The sequence below is a fragment of the Micromonas commoda genome, chromosome 2 (assembly GCF_000090985.2).
Source record: "Micromonas commoda chromosome 2, complete sequence".
NCBI classification, from domain to species: Eukaryota; Viridiplantae; Chlorophyta; class Mamiellophyceae; order Mamiellales; family Mamiellaceae; genus Micromonas; species Micromonas commoda.
The window spans coordinates 1405231-1422446 of NC_013039.1; the positions used below are offsets into that span (position 1 = coordinate 1405231).

The window sequence follows — 17216 nt, forward strand, 5'->3', positions numbered from 1 at the left end:
TCTCGCCAGCCAGAGTGCCAAGCGTGGCTCCTTGGTCGAGATGCGCCTCATCGATGTTGGAATATGATACAAACTTCATCAAGGTAGACTACTGGTCACGCACTCGGCGACGCGTGTCGTCCGCGGCGGCGGTGTCGGCGACGGTGGCGGCGGTGGTGGTCCGGCGCGCCGCGTTGTTACAAACTCGGTCAGCTCGCCTCGGGCTCCGCCTTTTCGCACGCGATGACGTTCAGCCTCGCGCGCGGCGCGATGGTTTTCAGGATCAGCGCCACCGTGCCCGCGTACTGCACCGGCGCGCCGCTCATCTCCACGAGCGTCGCGGACTCGATCCGCCCCCACTCGCCGCCGTTCGCGTCCCCCATGCCGGCGCCGCCCACCGCCGCCACCAGCGCGGCGTGCAGCGGCGACATCGTGGGATTATACGCCGCCGACTCCACAGAGCGCCCGGCGTGGATGACGCCGTCGTCGTCCACCAGCGCCAAACCCGCGGGCGACGCGCTGTACGGAGCGTACGCGGCGTTTGCCTCGGCAAGTGCGAGTGCCGCGGCGGCGGCGTCGAGCTCATCCGTCGCTTCGGGCGTCAAACCCGGGATGAACCGTAAGCCGTTGTGCCTCTCTTCCAGCATGAGGGGCAGGGATTCGTCGTGCGTCAGGTCCAGGGGCCCGAACGAGTGCGGCAGCAGGTCGCACAGCGGTAACACGAGGTGTCTCTTGCTGCGCGCGTTCGTCGCGCCGTCGCCGGGATCGGGGATGATGACGCGCATCGCCGCGGCGCCGCGCAACTCGTTCATGAACTGCCGGCAGTGTCCGCACGGCGCGGCGGTGGTGGCGATCGCCTCGAGCGCGCGTTCGCCGGCGCGCATCGCGGTGACCACCGCGAACTGCTCCGCGTGTATGCTCGCGTTCAAAGGGAGCCCGGGGAGCTCCACGTTCACGCCCAGGTACACCGCGCCCGAGGCGCCCAGCGCAGCCGCGCCGACGTGGAACTTGGACGTCGGGGGAATCGCCAGTTTCTGCGCCTCGCGCACGAACTCGGGGAGGAGGTCCTGAGGGTCCAGGCCCCGCTGCGCCGCGAGCGCGAGGACGCGCTCGGCGGAAATCACGAAGTGGTCCGTCGCGGTGGCGCGCGCGACGGCCTCGAGGACGAACGCGCACGGGTCCACGGGGGGGGCGAGGTCCGAGAGGTCCGCGGCGGAGGCCCTCGGTCGAGACGAGCAGCCCGATTTCGTAACCCGGGACGACCACCGGCGGTGCCTCGCGAAGGGCGGCGACGGTGTCCGAGCGACCGACGCCATCGACATCGGAGATGGACGTCCACGTGCCGCCTTCGCGGGAACTCCACCCGAACCGCCGCGCGCGCGGCAGCGTCGAATGCGCGCCTTCGCGATGGGGCATCTTATCTTTTTTTTTTTGCATCTCGTCACATTTACTTACTTCCGACTTTACTTCCACGCGGCGGAGTTACCCGCCAAGGGGCTCCTCGGTTCCGACGGGTACCGAACGGGCGACACCGACGCATTCTCCTTCCCAGTCGGCGTCGGCGGCAGCGGCGACCGCTTCGCGGCGTTGCCCTGGTACCTTCGCAGCGCCGCGGCTCGCGCGTCAGCCTTTGACGTACCCCCGACAGAAACTCTCCTCGAGGTTGAACGATGACCGCCCCTCTCCGCGTCGACGGCGTCCCGCGCCGTGGCCAGCGCAGCCTGCGCGTCGCGAACGACGGCCATCGCCGCCGCCGCGTTGGCCCGCGCCTCCGCGACGATCGGCGACTTGGGCGCCTCCGCCTTCCTCTCGGACCCGACCCGGGTTTGAGTCTTGGTTTGAGTCTTGAGTCGCGACGCCGTCTCCGCCTTGAGCCGCGTCGAAGCGACCCTCTCATCAGCCCCTTTTGCCGCGACCCTCTCAGCCTCCGCGCGGGCCCTCCGGAGCTCATCCTCGGCGTTCTCCGCGCGTTTCCACAGCTGCGCGAGTCGCGCCTTCGACTCGTGGAGGAGCTCGACGTTTTCCGCGGCGCGGCGGTTCGCGTCGGCGGCGGCGGCGATGGCGTCGGCTCTTTCCGTCTCCGCCTCCTCCAGCGCAGCCTTCGCGTCGCTCGCCTCCCTCTGCGCCGCCACGCGGTCCCTCACCGCGGCGTTGCACGCGTCCACCGCGCGCCTCGCCTCCGCCTCGGCGCTCTTCGCGGCAGCCTCCGCGGCGATGGCCCTCGCGACAGCCGCGGACGCCGCCGCCTCGGTCGATTCAGCCTCGTCCTCCGCGGCGGCGGCTCTGGCGTTAGCCTCCGCCACCTTCTCGGCAAATTGCGCGCGTTCCCTCGCGAAACAAGCCCCCTCGATCGCCTCCGCCGACTCGGATGGCACACCCGGCGCTTCGGCGGCGCGGCGCTCGAGCTCAACCTCGGCGGCGAGCGCCCTCCTCTCCGCTTCCGCGATGCGCGTCTCCGCCTCGGAGATGGCCAGCCGCCCAGCCTTCTTCATCGTCTCGACGTCAGCCTCGGCTCTCGCCACCGCCGCGCCGATCTGCGTCTTGACCGTCTCGTACGCTCGCTTAGCCTTAGCCTCCGCCTCGCGCTTGGCGGCCGCCACGTCCTCGGCTGCCTTGACCTCGGCCAGGGCGACCGCCGCGGCGGCGAGCTCCGTCGCCTTCGCCGCCGCCGACATCTCGGCTTCGACGACCCGAGCCTCCGCGGCGGCGAGCGACGACGCGGCGCGCCTCTCCACCTCCTCGAGGCGTCGTTCGGCGAGGGCCACGGCGTCGTTGGCGTTGCGCTCGATCGCGGCCGCGCGGGTCTGGGCGGCGGCGGCGGCGGCGAGGGCTTCCTCGGCGGCTCGGTCCGCCGCCCCCGCCGACGCCGCCGCGCCGTTGGCCATCTCGGCTGATTTCTCGGCAAACTCTCGCGCAATCTCAGCTGCCTCGACGCGGGCGTCAGCCTCCTTAAGCTCCGTCGCGGTCGTCTCGCGGAGCTGTACGAGTTCGAGGTTAACCTCTTCCGCCCTTCGTTCGGCGGCTTCGGCGCGAGCCTTTGCTTCGGCGACTGACGCGAGCGCCTTCTCCGTCGCGAGCTCCTCGACTTTGTTCGCGCGTCGGTCGGCGGCGGCGATCGCTTCGTCGGCAGCCGCCCGCGCCGCGCGCTCTGTCTCCGCCGCGCGCGTCTCCGCCGTCGCCGCGGCGGCTCGCGCCACCCTCGCCGTCTTCTCCGCCTCCTCGGCGCGGGCGTTGGCCTCCTTAACCTTGATCGCCGCCGCCGCCATCGCGGACGAGAGCTCCGACCCCGGCGGCACGCCCATAGCCTCCGCCGCGCGTTGCTCCGCCGCCAACGCCTCCTCGGCAGCCTCCGCGCGGGTTAAGGACATCGACGCGCGCAGTTCAGCCTCGGCCAGCGCCGCCCTCGCCCTCGCCTCGGCGGCGGCAGCCGCATCCGCCGCCTTTTCAGCTTCCGCGGCGCGTTTTTCCGCGTCGCCGAGCGCCGCTTCCGCCTCTTCGGCTCGCGCATCCGCCCTGGATCGAAGATTTTCCGCCACGGCAGCCTCCTCCGCCGCGCTCGCCGCGCGTGCGACCGCCTCCAACGCCTCAGCCTCGGCGGCTGCGCGCGCCGCCTCCGCGTCGGTCGCCCTCGATTCCGCGTCGGCGGCTCTCGATTCCGCATCCGTCGCTCTCGCGTCTGATTGCTCCTTCGCGCGGAGACCGCCCCGGAGCTCCCCAACCGCCGCCGACGCCTCGACGCGCGCAGCCTCTCGAGCCGACTCCGCAGCCGCCGCGCGTGATTCGGCGGCGTCCGCGCGGGACCTCGCAGCGAGCGCCTCGGCCACCGCGGCTTCCCTCTCAACCTCGGATTGTCGCGCCTTGGCCTCGGCGTGCGCAGCCCTAGCCTCAGCCGCCGTCTTGGCAACCTCCGCGGCGCCCACTCGCTCGGAACTCTTGACGGCCGCGGCGCGTATCGCGTCGAGCTCCTCCTTGTGCGCCTTGGCGGCCGCGGCGATGGAAGCCTCGGCGGACTCTTTCGCCGCGGCGGCTTGGTCCCTCGCGGCGGCGACAGCCTTCTCGGCGTTTTCCGCCGCCCGTCGCTCCGCTCGGTCGGCCGCGGAGCCCACATTTTCGGTCGCCGCCTCCGCCTGTTTCACCGCGGCGGTCGCAGCCTCCGCGATCTTGTCAACCTCGCACTCGAGCACCTCAAAAGCCCTGACGACGCCGTTCTTTTCATCCTCGATTTTCGCGTTCCAAGCCTTGCCGGCGATGTTCCACCGCTCGTCCAGCGCGACGAGCCTCGCCTCCGCCGACGCCAGCTTACGCTCGAGTCTCGCGGCGTGTTTCTTGGCGGACGCGTCGCGCGCATTCTCCCTCGCCTCGGCGCGCTCGTTTCTCGCCTTCTTCTCGGCATCCAGCTTCGCTCGGAGCTCCTCGTTTCGCGATTTGAGGCTCTTGATCGTCTTACGAGCCGCCCCGGGCGCGGGCGCGACGTTGGCGCCGCGGGAACGCGCGGGCAGGCGCGGCGTCGCGTCCCCCGGGGTGGAGCCGGCTACGGGCGTGGGATAGCCCGCCGCCAGGGGCGGCGGCGTGGCCTTCGAGGGTGTCGGATAGGAGTTTTGCGCCAGCCCGCCGCCGCGCACCCACGTCGCCATCGGGGACACCGCCGTCGCCGTCGCCGCCGTCACTACCGTCGCGACGAGCTCGGCGGCTTCGCGTTTTTCCTCCGCCGCGGCGACCCTCGCGGCGTTCTCCGCGGCGGCGGCGGCGAGAAGATTTTCGGCGCGTTCTTTTTCGGCTCGGAGCGAGGTGACCTGCGCGCGCAAATCCTCCACCTCGTCCTGGGTCTGCGCCTCCCACCTCTGCGACGCCGCCTGCTCCGCCTCGCGCATGAACTCCTTCTCGCGCCTGGCGCGTTTCTCCCCCTCGAGTTCGAACCGGGCTCGCTCCGTCTCCAGTTCCTTCACCGCGTCCTCCGTGAGTTTCTCGGCGTAGGCGTAGTCAGCCTCGGCGGTCTCGAGCCGCTCCGTCAATTCCCTCACCCGCGTCTGCGCGTGAGTGGCGGCGCGACGGGCATCGTCGAGCGCGACGGTGAGCTTCTGGGCCTCCCTGTGCGCCTTGGCGGCTGCCGCGCGCGCGGCGTCGAGCTCCTTTCGCGACTCCTCGGCTTCCGTCTCGATTCGCTCCGTCGCGACGTCCCTCTGCGTCATCGCGGCGTCCCGCGCCGCCTCCATCATGGACGCGCGTCTCTCCGAAGCCTCGAGTCGCGCGGTGAGTAAGGCTGCGGCCTCCTCGGCGTCGCTCTTCGCGCACCGATCCGCCACCGAACCCATCCTCGCCGATTCCGCGTCTTTGACCGCCTCCGTCGCCGCCGTCTCCGCCGCGTGCAGGCGCTCGTTCATCGTTCGCACCTCGCGGTTGACGTCCGCGAGCTCGTTTCTGGTGAGTTCGAGGTCCTGTCGCAGTCGGTGGACCTCCTCGTCCGCGGCTTCGCGTCGCGACGCTTCGTCCAGGAGCGACTCCTTGGCTCTGCACTCCGCGACGACAGCCTCGCGGAGCTGGGCGGTGGCCGACTCCGTGGCAGCCAGCGCGCGCGAGAGCTCGGTGGTCGCCGCCGACGCGTTCGCAGCCTCCGCGTCGCGTTCGCGACGGAGCGCCGTCGCCTCGCTCTGCGCGCGCTCCAGCGCCCGCGCGTAGTCCTCCCGGAGGGACAGCGCGGAGTCCTGCGTGTTGGCGAGCGATTGCTCGGCGAGCGCCGCGCGCGCCTCGCTCGCCTCCGCGACGGTGCTCGCGCGCTTGGCGCTCTCTCTCGCCTTGGCGAGCTCGATGGATTGGAGCTTCACCAACCGCTTGGCGCGCGCGTACTTCACCTGCAGCGCTTCGTTCTCCTTCCCCGCGGGGGTCCAGCCATCCCCAGCTTCGGAAGCTCGATTTGACGACTCCGGCAGCCTCTGCATCTCGCGAAGGCGCTCGTGCAGGCGCTCGATCGTGTCGCACTGCGCCTGCAGCAGCCGCGTGGAGGCGTCATACTTGCTCCGCAGCTCCGCATCGGCGCCGTCCGTCGCCATGATGGCTGGCGGAGGCGTCTCTCGCTATGGATGTCCCTCTCGGAGCTGCCGAAACGCGTTCTCAACGGCTTTCCCTTCCCCCTCAGATTTGGTGGATTGGAAAGTATCACGTTGTACGATTATTTCAGCACAGAAAGAAACGTATTATGTGTTGATACCGCGTATAGAAGAACATGCAAACAGTTACAACAATACTCCAATTATCGATGGATCCGGACTGCCGGAGTCCCGTTCGCAATTCAAATCTCGTAGCTGGGTCGGTGAGAGAGGGGCCTCCAAGATCTGTTGAACAGAGAGGCCATATCCGCGAGGCGGGCAACGCTTCGCACGGGGTCTTCGCTCGGTTGGCCGAGCATCCCCGCGAGCTTCACTCGGTTCCGGTCGCACGCCGACTCGGTGGATCTCACCCGCTGAACGCGACGTGAGTAATCGCGATCTGGACCCAAAGAAACGGGGGCGAAAAAGGAAAGAGAGCGGTGGGTTCGGGCGCGATGGAGGGCGACGGGATGCTCTGCGCGCAGTTCCACGTGGACACCAGGAGCGACGACCCGGGTCCCCGATGCGGTCACACGCTGACGTGCGTCCCCGCGGACGGCGGCGGGCAGCGGCTCATCATATTCGGTGGCGCCACCGCGCTCGAGGGCGACGGGCCGAGCGGGAGCACCAGCGGCATCAGGCTCGCGGGAGCAACCTCCGACGTGCACAGCTTCGACGTGCGCAGCGGCGTGTGGACCAAGCTGGACCCGACGGGCGAGGGTCCCTCCCCTCGAGCCGCGCACAGCGCCGCGGCGGTCGGCAACATGGTGGTGGTGCAGGGAGGAATCGGACCGTCGGGACTCGCGTCCGAGGATCTCCACGTCCTCGACCTGCAGGGCGCGCCGCGGTGGCACCGCGTGTCCGTCAAGGGCCCGGGACCCGGACAGAGGTACGCGCACGTCATATCCTTCGTCGCGCAGCGGTTCCTCGTCGTGCACGGCGGCAACGACGGCGCCAAGCCCCTGGGCGACAGCTGGTGCCTGGACACCACGTCCAAGCCGTACGAGTGGTTCAAGATGAACCCGGCGGGTGACGTCCCGCCGCCGCGCATGTACGCCGCCGCCGCGCCGCGCGCCGACGGCCTCTTGCTCCTCTGCGGCGGCAGAGGCGCGGACAGCTCACCCCTCTCCGACGCCTTCGGGCTGGCGAGGCACCGCGACGGCAGGTGGGAGTGGGCGGCGGCGCCCGGCGAGGCGCCCACGGCTAGGTACCAGCACGCGGTGGCGTTTGTCGGGACGAGGCTGCACGTCAGCGGCGGTGCCCTCGGCGGGGGGTCCATGGTGGACGACCACCTGTCACTCGCCGTGCTGAACACGTCCGCGGGTTCAGCCGCGGGTTGGTCCGTGGCGGAGATTGAGCGCGCGGGGGGTTCGAGCGCGGCGGCGGCGACGGCGAGTCGCAGGTGCCGCCACACCACCGCGGGCGTCGGTCCGTTGGTCTTCGTGTGCGGCGGCTTGCGCGGGGGTAACCTGCTCGGGGACATGTACGTGATGGAGGAGAGCCCGGCGGCGCAGGGGCTGACCAGAACGGAGGCGACCGCGGTGCTGGCTGAGCACGTCGACCTCACCGCGCCCGCGTGGCGTCGGTGGCTTCGCGACGCGGGGCTCCTCGAGGAGGCGGCGGCGTTTTTGTCGGCGAACCCCGACCATAGCGGCGGTTCGGTCAACTCCGACCACGGCGGATCGGTTAAACCCGGGTTCGCCACCCCGGGTGGCACGAACCTCGGGTCCCTCAAGTTCGTCGGCGGGAGCGCCGGGTCGCTCAAGTTTGACCACGGCTCGCCCGGGAGCGCGGATGGGTCGCCGGAGAATAACATCGGCGCGAACAACGAGGCGATGACCAAGCTGAGCTCCGAGGAGGCCCAAGCCGCGGTCGCCCTCGCCAAGGCGGCGCACGTGGACATCGACTCCCCGCCGGAGAGCCACGGGAGCGGTAAATCGTCCGTTCACACGCCTTCCCCGCAGTCCACGGCGAGGGGCGGCGCGAGGGGTGCGAGAGGGACGGCGTCGACGGCGAGGAAGCCGCCGAGCTCGGAGGTTCGTCTGCACCACCGCGCCGTCGTGGTGGCGGCGGGTTCGCACGACGGACCGGCGTCGGGTCTGGGCAGTTTGGTCAGGCAGCTGTCCATCGACCAGTTTGAATCCGAGAGCAAGAGGATTGGGCCGGACATGGCGGCGTTTGGCACGCCGATGGTGAAGATGGGCAGCCTGGACCCGGGATCGATGACTCCCGACGGCCGCGGCGTGCTCACCCCGGACCACGAGAAGCCCGACACGGTGCCCCGCAAGGTGCTCAACGAGCTCCTCCACCCGAGGCAGTGGGAACCCGACCCGGTGGGAGCCAGCCGGGGTTTCATCCTCAACGTCGACGAAATCGACGAGCTGTGCACCCTGGCTGAGGAAAAGTTCCAGGCGGAGTCAACCGTGCTGCGACTTCGCGCGCCCACCAAAATCTTCGGCGACCTCCACGGGCAGTACGGCGATCTCATGCGCCTCTTTGCCGAGTACGGAAGCCCGAGCACGGCTGGTGATATCGCGTACATCGACTACCTGTTCCTGGGCGATTACGTGGACCGCGGGGCGTACTCGCTCGAGACGATGTCGCTGCTCTTGGCGCTAAAGATTGAGCATCCCGATAACATCCACCTGCTCCGGGGTAACCACGAGGAGGCTGACATCAACGCTCTGTTCGGATTTCGCACGGAGTGCATAGAGAGGCTGGGCGAGGAGGCTGGCGTGCAGGCTTGGACCCGGTTCAACAACCTGTTCCAGTGGCTTCCCCTCGCGGCGGTGATCGAGGACCGCGTGGCGTGCATGCACGGCGGCATCGGGCGGAGCATCACGCACATCTCACAGCTGGAGGAGCTCGAGCGCCCGCTCACGATCGAGTCCGGCGGTATCATGCTCATGGACGTCCTCTGGTCGGATCCGACGGAGAGCGACAGGGTGGAGGGCCTGCGACCCAACGCTCGGGGCCCGGGGCTGGTCACGTTCGGGCCCGACAGGGTGCGGAAGTTCTGCGAGGACAACGACCTGCAGATGATCATCCGCGCGCACGAGTGCGTCATGGACGGGTTCGAGCGGTTCGCGGGCGGGCTTCTCATAACCGTGTTCTCGGCCACAAACTACTGCGGCACGGCTAACAACGCCGGCGCCATCTTAGTTCTCGGAAGGGACCTGAAGCTGTATCCGAAGTTGATCCATCCGCTGCCGCCGTCGGCGCTGTACGGCGACGGTGGAGAGGACGAGGACATGGAGGGCGGGAGCTGGCAGCTGGCGCTCAACAAGGACAGGCCGCCCACGCCGCCGAGAGGCAGGGCTGGTGATCAGAAGAGCCGGATTGGGTCGGGGGGCGACATTTTTTAATATTTGGAACTCTTTGATACACACCGCCGCGGAAGATGTCGTCTCCTCCTCCTAGACTACACGCTCACGAGAGCGACGCCTTCTTGAGCTGCAGCAATAGCGAGGGATTCTTGATCTTCACCAACGCGTTGACGTCCGCGAGCCTCGCCTGCATCAGCGCCATCCTGTTCTTCATCGCGTTGTACCTGTACGAGATCTGCTCCCTGACCACATCCTCGCCGCTGGCCTTCAGGTCGATGGACAGCAGCTCGACGAACTTGTACTCCATATTCTGGATGAAATCGAGCCGGGCGGAGCCGTCGCGCTTCATGACCAGCACCGCGAGGTGCGAGTGCGGCTGCTTGATGCAGTTGTCCAGGTTTCTCACCATCACGCTCGGATACTCGGCAAAGTCCACCATCAGGTTCTGCCCCTGCTGCAGCTTCTTAAAACCGGCGATGTCGAGCTCGTGGACGTAGTGGAAGAACAGGTTGGACTCGCTCGTGAGCTCCACACGCAGGCCCGTGAACGCGCCCTCATCTCCCAGCGCGAGTATCTTCACCCTGATCGCCTCGAGCGCGCCAACCTCTCTGGGCTCCTCGTTGCCCTGCGCCGAGCGAAGCTCAAACGGCACCTCGCGCTCGTAGAAGATGCGGTGGCCGTCAGCCAGGCTCGGGTCCACCTCCTCGAGCTCGTGTAAGCCCATGCTGCTCTGCAAGCTCGCCTCCAGGGCCTTATCGTTCAGCCTGTCGAACGCGGGACGGTTGAGAGAAAGGGGGCCGATTCGTTCAGGAAGAATTTGGTTTTGGATTCCGGGACGACAAGCGCTGCGCCCCAGCAGGTGCTGTGCGGGTGTCGGGTCCGAGAGGGGAGATAACGGGCGCATGTGGGTCGGGATAAACGCACAGGTCGGCCATCAGGAGTCACAGGTCGGCCCTTGCCCTAAGAACTGGAGCCGCTCGCGAAATTTCCAACGGGAGGAAATGGAACAGACAGAAATCTTTCGATGAGGCAGCGGACGACGACTCCCGCCATCTGACCGACGATAAGGCCGAGACCGACAGTGGAGAATGGCGCAGGCCTGCCTCGCCTCGCCCCCTCTCGGGGGAGCGGGGCGACTTCTTCCCGCCGTCGGGCGGAGAGGAGGCGCGGGTGCGGCGGTGGGCTCGAGAGCGCGGTGCGACGGGCGGCCTGGCGCGACCCGGCGGGGCGCGGCACCTTCCGAGAATGCAGAGATCCAGCGAAGAATTCGGGTGTCGTGCGGTGCAGCGAGAGAGCCCGGGAAGGCGGGCGACGACGAGGATCCGAGCACGTCCGAGCCCAGCATGGCTCCGCCAACACCCACACCGGTGTTCTCTCGCAGGCCCCTGAGCGCTAGGCAGCGCAAGATTCTCAACGAGCGAGTCCTCTCGCGCCCGCCCCCCGGCCTGGGAGGAGCAAACGACGGGGCGCCCGGATCCGGCCTGTCGCTGCAGGCGTCGCGGCAGCAGGCCGAGTTGTTCAAGGGCCTCACCCAGCAGCTCTCCGGCCTCGCCGCGCTGGGCCTCGGTAACGTCCCCGCGCTCGAGCAGTGGCGCAAAACCTCGCAGGAGCCCGAGGGCAGAAACGAAGATAAGAAGGCACCGCGGCGTTGCAGCTGCTGCGGCGAGGTTGGGCACAACAAGCGAAGCTGCCCGGTGGCGTTCCAGCGAGACGTCGATGCGTTGACGGGAAAACTCAGGCAGGGGGCTACGGAACTCGAGGCTATCGGATATCTCGAGTCGGGCGGCGCCGCGGGTCCCAGCCCGGAGGCGCGAAAGGTTAGGTTGCCCGGGAGGGACGACGACGACGTCGACCTCGAGGAGTACTTCGAGGGCAAGTACCGCGACTTTTACGAGCGTAAGTTGACCCCGCACCCTCCCGCGCCGTGGCGTATCGCGCCGGACGAGTCCACGGGACCGATTCGGAAGCAATCGACCAGCTCGATCGAGAGAGAGCCGGCGGCGACGGAGGACGTCGAGCAAAGATCCCGCGGCAGGCCGAAGCTGTACGCTCGGGTGATTCAACCCGCGACGGCTTCGAGGTTCGGCCGGGCGTTTCGCCCGAAGACGTGCAGCGTGTGCGGGTCGCCGGACCACAACAAACGCTGGCACGATGAGAAGGTCGCGGTGGAGAAGAAATATCCCGACTCGACGCGGTGCTCCTTCTGCGGCGAGGTCGGCCACAACCAGCGGAACTGTCCCAAAAAAATGGACAAGCCGTCGGGCTACGGCTACGCGTACGGCTACGCGTACGGGCACGGCTACGGTGAGAGGTACGGGCGCGGCGATTCGGGTCGCGGCGAGGCAGGCGCCGAGGAACGGCGGGGGGTTCCGGTCAGACCCCCCCGCGACAAACGCCCCCGCGACAAGGCGAAGGAGCTCGAAGCCGCCGAGCTCTGGCTGCAATCGCGCGCTCGGTGCCCGGAGGATTCGCGCGTGTCCATCAAGAGCGCGTGCGTCAGGGTCGGATACAGCAGGCGGTACGCGCAGAACGTGTACAACAGGGCGAAGGCTCTCGTGGCGGCGGGCTGGGTCGACGACGGCGGCGACGACGCGTGCGGTTTAGACGAAGTAAACGCGCCCCAGACGAACCCGACGCTGATGTCGATTGACGAGGAGGAGCTCGCGATGCAAGCGGCGATGGACTGCATCGACGACCCTGATTTACTGCCGGGTGACGCCGCGGTGAGGCGCGGGCTGAAACGAGGGCAGGCGAACTGGGTGGGGATCCTTCGCAGGAAGATACTGGACGGTGGGACGATCGATAGGCTGCCGGTAAAGTCTGCGACCCAGACGAGATATCTCTAGCTATGATTAGCCGCCTCGATAGACATTTTCAGGAGCAAAACAACTCAAATGATCAATGACCTCAACTGGTCCATCTCGCGCGCGGTGATCGAAGATAGCTCCCGCGACACGACGTGCACGTCAGTCCTGCCGTCATCGTACGCCATGGACGCGAGGCACTGTCCCGGGGCGTCCCACGCCTGATCCCCGAGCTTCGCGAGCTTCAAGCTCGTGATCTTCTCCCTCTTCCCGAACCGTTCAGACTTGACCGAGCGCGACGCGTCATCCGACAGCAAATCATACGCGTGAACGCAACACTCGTCGTCGAGCACGAAGAACGCCGACGGCCTCGCGGGCGACCACCTCGCGGTGATGACCCTCGCGGCCGTGACCCCGTCCCACCTCCGCGACGCGAGGGAGCTCGCCGTCGAGTACATCGCCACCGAGCCACCTTCGTACGCGGCAAGAAAAACGTTCGGAAAGTGGGGGTTAAAATCGAGCGACACCACCGCCTCGTTCGGCGCGTGCGCCGCGGCATGGCCCGCGTCGAGGGGATCGCACGGCACGAACGCCTTCGGCGGCGACGGCGCGCCGTATCTCGCGCCTCGGAGTACCCTGCCGTCCTCGCCGGCGACGTAGAATTCCGCCGCGACACCCGCGCGGTTTGTCACCGCCATCGCCCTCGCGCAACCCGACCCACGAGACCCGGTGGGCGTTCCATCCCCGGCGGCACCGTACGGGATCGACCGGGCGTTTCGCGCGGCCCTCACGCGGGACCCGAACCTCAGTCCCACATCCGCGATGGACGCGTCCAAGGCCTCGCGCCTGGACAGCTCCGACACTTTGAACGACGAGACTTTGCCCCAGCAGTCGAGCGCGACGACGTAAAAATCAGACGTCGATACGGCCAAGGACGCCCCGCTCGCCGCCGCCGCCGCCGCCGGGTCACGCCGTGCGCGGCCGTCGTGGTCGTCTCCCTCCCGCCCCGGCTCTCTACCCGGCGTGACTGGCGCGGGGACGGGGTGAGCGGTCGTCGAGGCGCCGTCGAGGGCGACGCCCAGGGCGACGATCGAACCCGGCGTATCCTCCCAATCGTCAAAATCCAATCGTCCAGCGTCCAATTGTCCGAAGCCCTCGGTGCCGTACGAGGGCCGGCGCAGGCACTCCCCGTCCGCCAGCGCCCCGGCTGGGACGTCACCCGACTCTGCCGACTCCGCGTGAACCTCCGGGGGCTCGCGCAGGTCCCACACGCACACGCCGCCCTCCTCCGTCCCCGCGACGACGAGGTGGTGCGAGTCTCCCGGTCCCCAAACAACCCTCGTCGGGACGCTCTCGCACGTCAACGCCCTCGACGCGACACAGCTGGCGGCGCCCACGTCCCACACGAGAACCAAACCCCGTCCCGCCGCGCCTCGCGCGTGAAGATCCGACGGTGCGTACGCGATCGCGAGGGTTCGCGCGCCCCGAGGTCCCGGCGCGAACGACGCATCCGTGACTCTGCGGCCCGTCGTGAGCGCCGGGTGGTGAAAAGCGGCGTACGTCTCGGTGAGCGAGCCGTGTTGACTGGCCCGTGCGTGGGGCTTTAAACTCCCTGAGGTACCGCCGATTCGCATCACGTCCGGGACGTGCCCCCTCGGCGGCGGTCGTTCGCGCAGCAAAACGTCCACCACCGCCCCGACGCGCTGGATGAAACCGCCCAGGCGCTTATTCTTCGAGTGCTGCAAGTCACCCGACGCCCTCGCCCACCGAGCCGCGCGATTCGCCGCCGCCGCCCTCGCCACCCTGGCGGACGATCCGCCCATCGACGCGAGCTCCAGAACGTCGCGACTCGCCACCAAATCCTCCGGGCACTGCGTCGCGACACAGCTGTGCGACGCACCGTCCGTGGGGCCCTCCGTCTGCGAGTCCGCGTCCCTCGTCGAATCTTCGCCGCGAGTCTGACACGTCGCAAACGTGGATTTGGCAAAGGGCCCCAACCCCGCGAGGAAGAGCTGCGTGTCGGTTTTGGGCGCGCGGTCGACGATGGCGTCGGTGCCGCACGATGCGTCGGCGGCGGTCATGCGGACGTGGCGCGCGCGGACGACCATGTCCCATCGCCGCACTCGCTCTCGCGCTGCGCGGATCTGTTGGTCGGTGAGCGTCATCGATGATGCCCTCGCGCCCTTGCCGGGGAAGGACTTGACCTTGCGCTCCGGGACTGCGTCCCTCGCGTGCGAGTTGAAGTCGAACGCCCTGTCGTCGAACCCGCCGATGGGTCGATCGTTCTCGTCTCCGTAACGATACCGGTCGTTAGACGCTTGCAGCGCTCGCTCGTTCTCCTCGCGGATGGCTCGCATGATTTCCGTCTCGCCCTCGACCGCGCGACCCGCGACGGGGGTTGCCTCGTCCTCCTCGAAGTCATCGTCGTAGTACTCCTCCTCCTCGTTCTGCGTCTCGTTCTGCTCCTCGTCATCCTCGAAGTCGTCGTCGTACTGCGGAGGGCCGGATGTTGGGTTGTGGGTATTGTCAGAGGAGGATGCCAGATTGCGCAGCACGGGAGGTGCCGACCGAAATTTGAAAAGTTGGACGGGAGCCGTGAAGAGTAACGGGGTCTCCGGGCGAACGTCAGCTGTCTCACCTCCTCGTAATCGTCACTCATGACCGCGGCGGAGTCGTGAGATCCACCCGCTTCCTCTCACGTCTTCGCGCCCGTGTCCTCTGCAGACGGGACGGCTCTGGCCCGACAAGTTGTTGACCTCCCCTCCCAAACCGCCTGCTCCAAGAAAATCGTAGCGAAGTTGGCCGATTCGGGTGCCAAATCGTCCCGTCGAATCCGAGACCCATTTGGAAACAGATTCGGCCTGATTCTAAATACCCATACGACTTTTCGGAAAATTGAGGGACCGTCAGATTAGAGAGCCGACGCAGCATCCGTTCAGAGTCGCAAGATTTCCCGATCGATCCTCCGACCTGCCGTAGAACAGGCATAGTGCGACCGCGCGAGACGGGTCGCACCCTTTTGAAGCTTCAGGTGTGTCGGCAGGTGTGCCATGCCGACTAAATCGGCGGTCGAGGCCGCCATAGGCGCCGACGATGAGCTCGGCGAGGAGCTTCTGGAGAGCCTTCGGGACACGGTGCGTGCGCGATCCTCCACTTTTTCGGGCTTGGGCCGAATAATAACTCGTCGACCCTTCGGAACCCGGTAACGGCGCCTTCCCGTCGCCGACGCGATGCCCACGCCCGAAACGACGCCGTCGATGACCTCTCACTGACCCGTTCGCATCGTTCCATCCGCGAACAGGGTATGTACAATTTCGCATCCGAGTTTGACGTGATGCAGGAACACATGGGTACCCCGGACGACGGGCCAGGTGAGAGCAACAACGAGATATCTCCCGCACCGCCCTTTGGGCTACCGGGCCGCTTTGGGTCGTGACGCGACACCACGCGCGGCTTTCGCACGCCCCGCGCACCGAACTGATCTACTGGGTGAACATGCGCCCTTTTCAATCCTCCCCCCCGAGCCTTCACCGCGCCAACCGCTGACCCTCGATTGTTCCCACCCCCCTCTTCCAAAAACCAACAGGTCCGTCGGGTCTGGACACGGAACTCGCGTTCAACGACGAGGGTGGTCACGTGCTGGGGGACCTGCCCTCGTCCGCCATGAAAGCTGCGGGCGAACCCATCGTGGTGGGGTTAGGGAACGAGATCGTGGGCAAAGCGGCGGTCACCGCCGCGACCGAGGCGGTGAATCACGCGCGGCAGCGGATCGACATGGTGCGCCCTTCGTGCTCGCGTCTTCCCCGAGAAGATATTTTTGGATTTCGCCAGGAACTTTCATCCCCCGCCGTCGTCTGTCGTTCCGACGCCCCTCACGCTCGTGCCTTTCGACCCAAACCCGCGCCACTCGGTTCCGACGTCCCTTACGCTCGTGGGTCGTTCGCATCCCCTGACGCTTCCACGATCCCACGCGCGTGCGTATCCAGGTTACATCCGAGGGCGGTCTGGACGGCGCCGGCGCGGGGGATCCCTCGTCGCCGCCGCGGGCGTCGGCTCGGGCCTCCGCGGGTGGGGCGGTGACGCCGACGCCCGAGCCCAACTCCGCGGCAAAGCGGCGACGAATCTCCGCGGGCGCCACGGGCGGCAGCACGCCGGGTCCCAGCGCCGCGGGGCTGAGCACTGCGGAGAAGGAGAAGGGGGGCAAGGGCCTCAGGCACTTCTCCATGAAGGTTTGCGAGAAGGTTGAGAGCAAGGGGACCACCACCTACAACGAAGTCGCCGACGAGCTCGTCGCCGAGTTCTCCAAGCCCGACGATCCGAAGTTCTGCGCGGACCAGGCGTACGATGAGAAGAACATCCGCAGGCGCGTTTACGACGCTCTCAACGTCTTGATGGCGATGGACATAATCTCCAAGGAGAAGAAGGAGATCACGTGGAAGGGTCTGCCGGCGACGGCGAAGGAGGACGACATGGAAGCCTTACGCGCGGAGAAGGCTCGGGCGCAGGCGAGCATCGAGAAGAAGAACGCGTACCTTTTAGAGCTGGTGGAGCAGTACAAGTCGTACCAGGCTCTGCTGCAACGGAACGCGGCGAGAGCCGCCGCCGGCGTGGTGCCGAGCGGGATCCAGCTGCCGTTCATCCTGGTGCAGACGAAACCCAACGCGACGGTGGAGGTGGAGATTTCCGAGGACCAGCAGATTGTTCACTTTGACTTCAACTCGACGCCGTTCCAGATACACGACGGGAATTTTGTGCTGGCGCAGATGAACCTCACAGAGAACTCGATGGCGAACCTGAACCTGGATGCGGAGGTCAAGGCCGAGCCGATTAACGGCCACGGGCTGAACGGCGGGGACGACGCGCTGGTGGGCGAGTTGGTGGGTGGACCGAGCGCGCACGGGTCCCCCAAAGGGAAGGTCAAGGGGAAAGCTAAGGGGGAGGCGACGGAGCCTGAGGTGAAGATCGAGGGCGGCCGCCGAGGGAAGAAAAAATAGCTTTGCCCAATCCGAGTTGGCACGTGTTGC

General features: G+C 67.5%; 7 protein-coding genes across 7 annotated transcripts; 3 read left to right on the forward strand and 4 right to left on the reverse strand.

Moving 5' to 3' along the window:
* Window positions 1-42: 42 nt before the first annotated feature.
* On the reverse strand, window positions 43-1301 carry MICPUN_53978 (predicted protein; the record flags this gene model as incomplete). The annotated part of the gene is made up of 2 exons (XM_002500171.1): window positions 43-769; window positions 818-1301. 2 exons carry the CDS (start codon window positions 1299-1301, stop codon window positions 189-191), a joined length of 1065 nt encoding a protein of 354 aa, XP_002500217.1. The 3' UTR covers window positions 43-188.
* A 141-nt stretch (window positions 1302-1442) lies between these two features.
* Window positions 1443-6026, reverse strand: MICPUN_98769 (predicted protein; the record flags this gene model as incomplete). Its single annotated transcript, XM_002500172.1, has 1 exon — window positions 1443-6026. One exon carries the CDS (start codon window positions 6024-6026, stop codon window positions 1443-1445), a length of 4584 nt encoding a protein of 1527 aa, XP_002500218.1.
* Window positions 6027-6532: 506 nt separating this feature from the next.
* Window positions 6533-9427, forward strand: MICPUN_79019 (predicted protein; the record flags this gene model as incomplete). The annotated part of the gene is made up of 2 exons (XM_002499688.1): window positions 6533-7603; window positions 7676-9427. 2 exons carry the CDS (start codon window positions 6533-6535, stop codon window positions 9425-9427), a joined length of 2823 nt encoding a protein of 940 aa, XP_002499734.1.
* Window positions 9428-9491: 64 nt separating this feature from the next.
* Window positions 9492-10112, reverse strand: MICPUN_78982 (predicted protein; the record flags this gene model as incomplete). The annotated part of the gene is made up of 1 exon (XM_002500173.1): window positions 9492-10112. The coding sequence occupies one exon, from the start codon at window positions 10110-10112 to the stop codon at window positions 9492-9494; it is 621 nt and encodes a 206-aa protein (XP_002500219.1).
* Window positions 10113-10476: 364 nt separating this feature from the next.
* Window positions 10477-12234, forward strand: MICPUN_53977 (hypothetical protein; the record flags this gene model as incomplete). The annotated part of the gene is made up of 1 exon (XM_002499689.1): window positions 10477-12234. One exon carries the CDS (start codon window positions 10477-10479, stop codon window positions 12232-12234), a length of 1758 nt encoding a protein of 585 aa, XP_002499735.1.
* A 44-nt stretch (window positions 12235-12278) lies between these two features.
* Window positions 12279-15036, reverse strand: MICPUN_112707 (predicted protein; the record flags this gene model as incomplete). Its single annotated transcript, XM_002500174.1, has 2 exons — window positions 12279-14684; window positions 14878-15036. The coding sequence occupies 2 exons, from the start codon at window positions 15034-15036 to the stop codon at window positions 12279-12281; spliced, it is 2565 nt and encodes an 854-aa protein (XP_002500220.1).
* A 206-nt stretch (window positions 15037-15242) lies between these two features.
* On the forward strand, window positions 15243-17186 carry DP (predicted protein; the record flags this gene model as incomplete). The annotated part of the gene is made up of 4 exons (XM_002499690.1): window positions 15243-15326; window positions 15494-15563; window positions 15779-15969; window positions 16179-17186. The coding sequence occupies 4 exons, from the start codon at window positions 15243-15245 to the stop codon at window positions 17184-17186; spliced, it is 1353 nt and encodes a 450-aa protein (XP_002499736.1).
* Window positions 17187-17216: the final 30 nt, after the last annotated feature.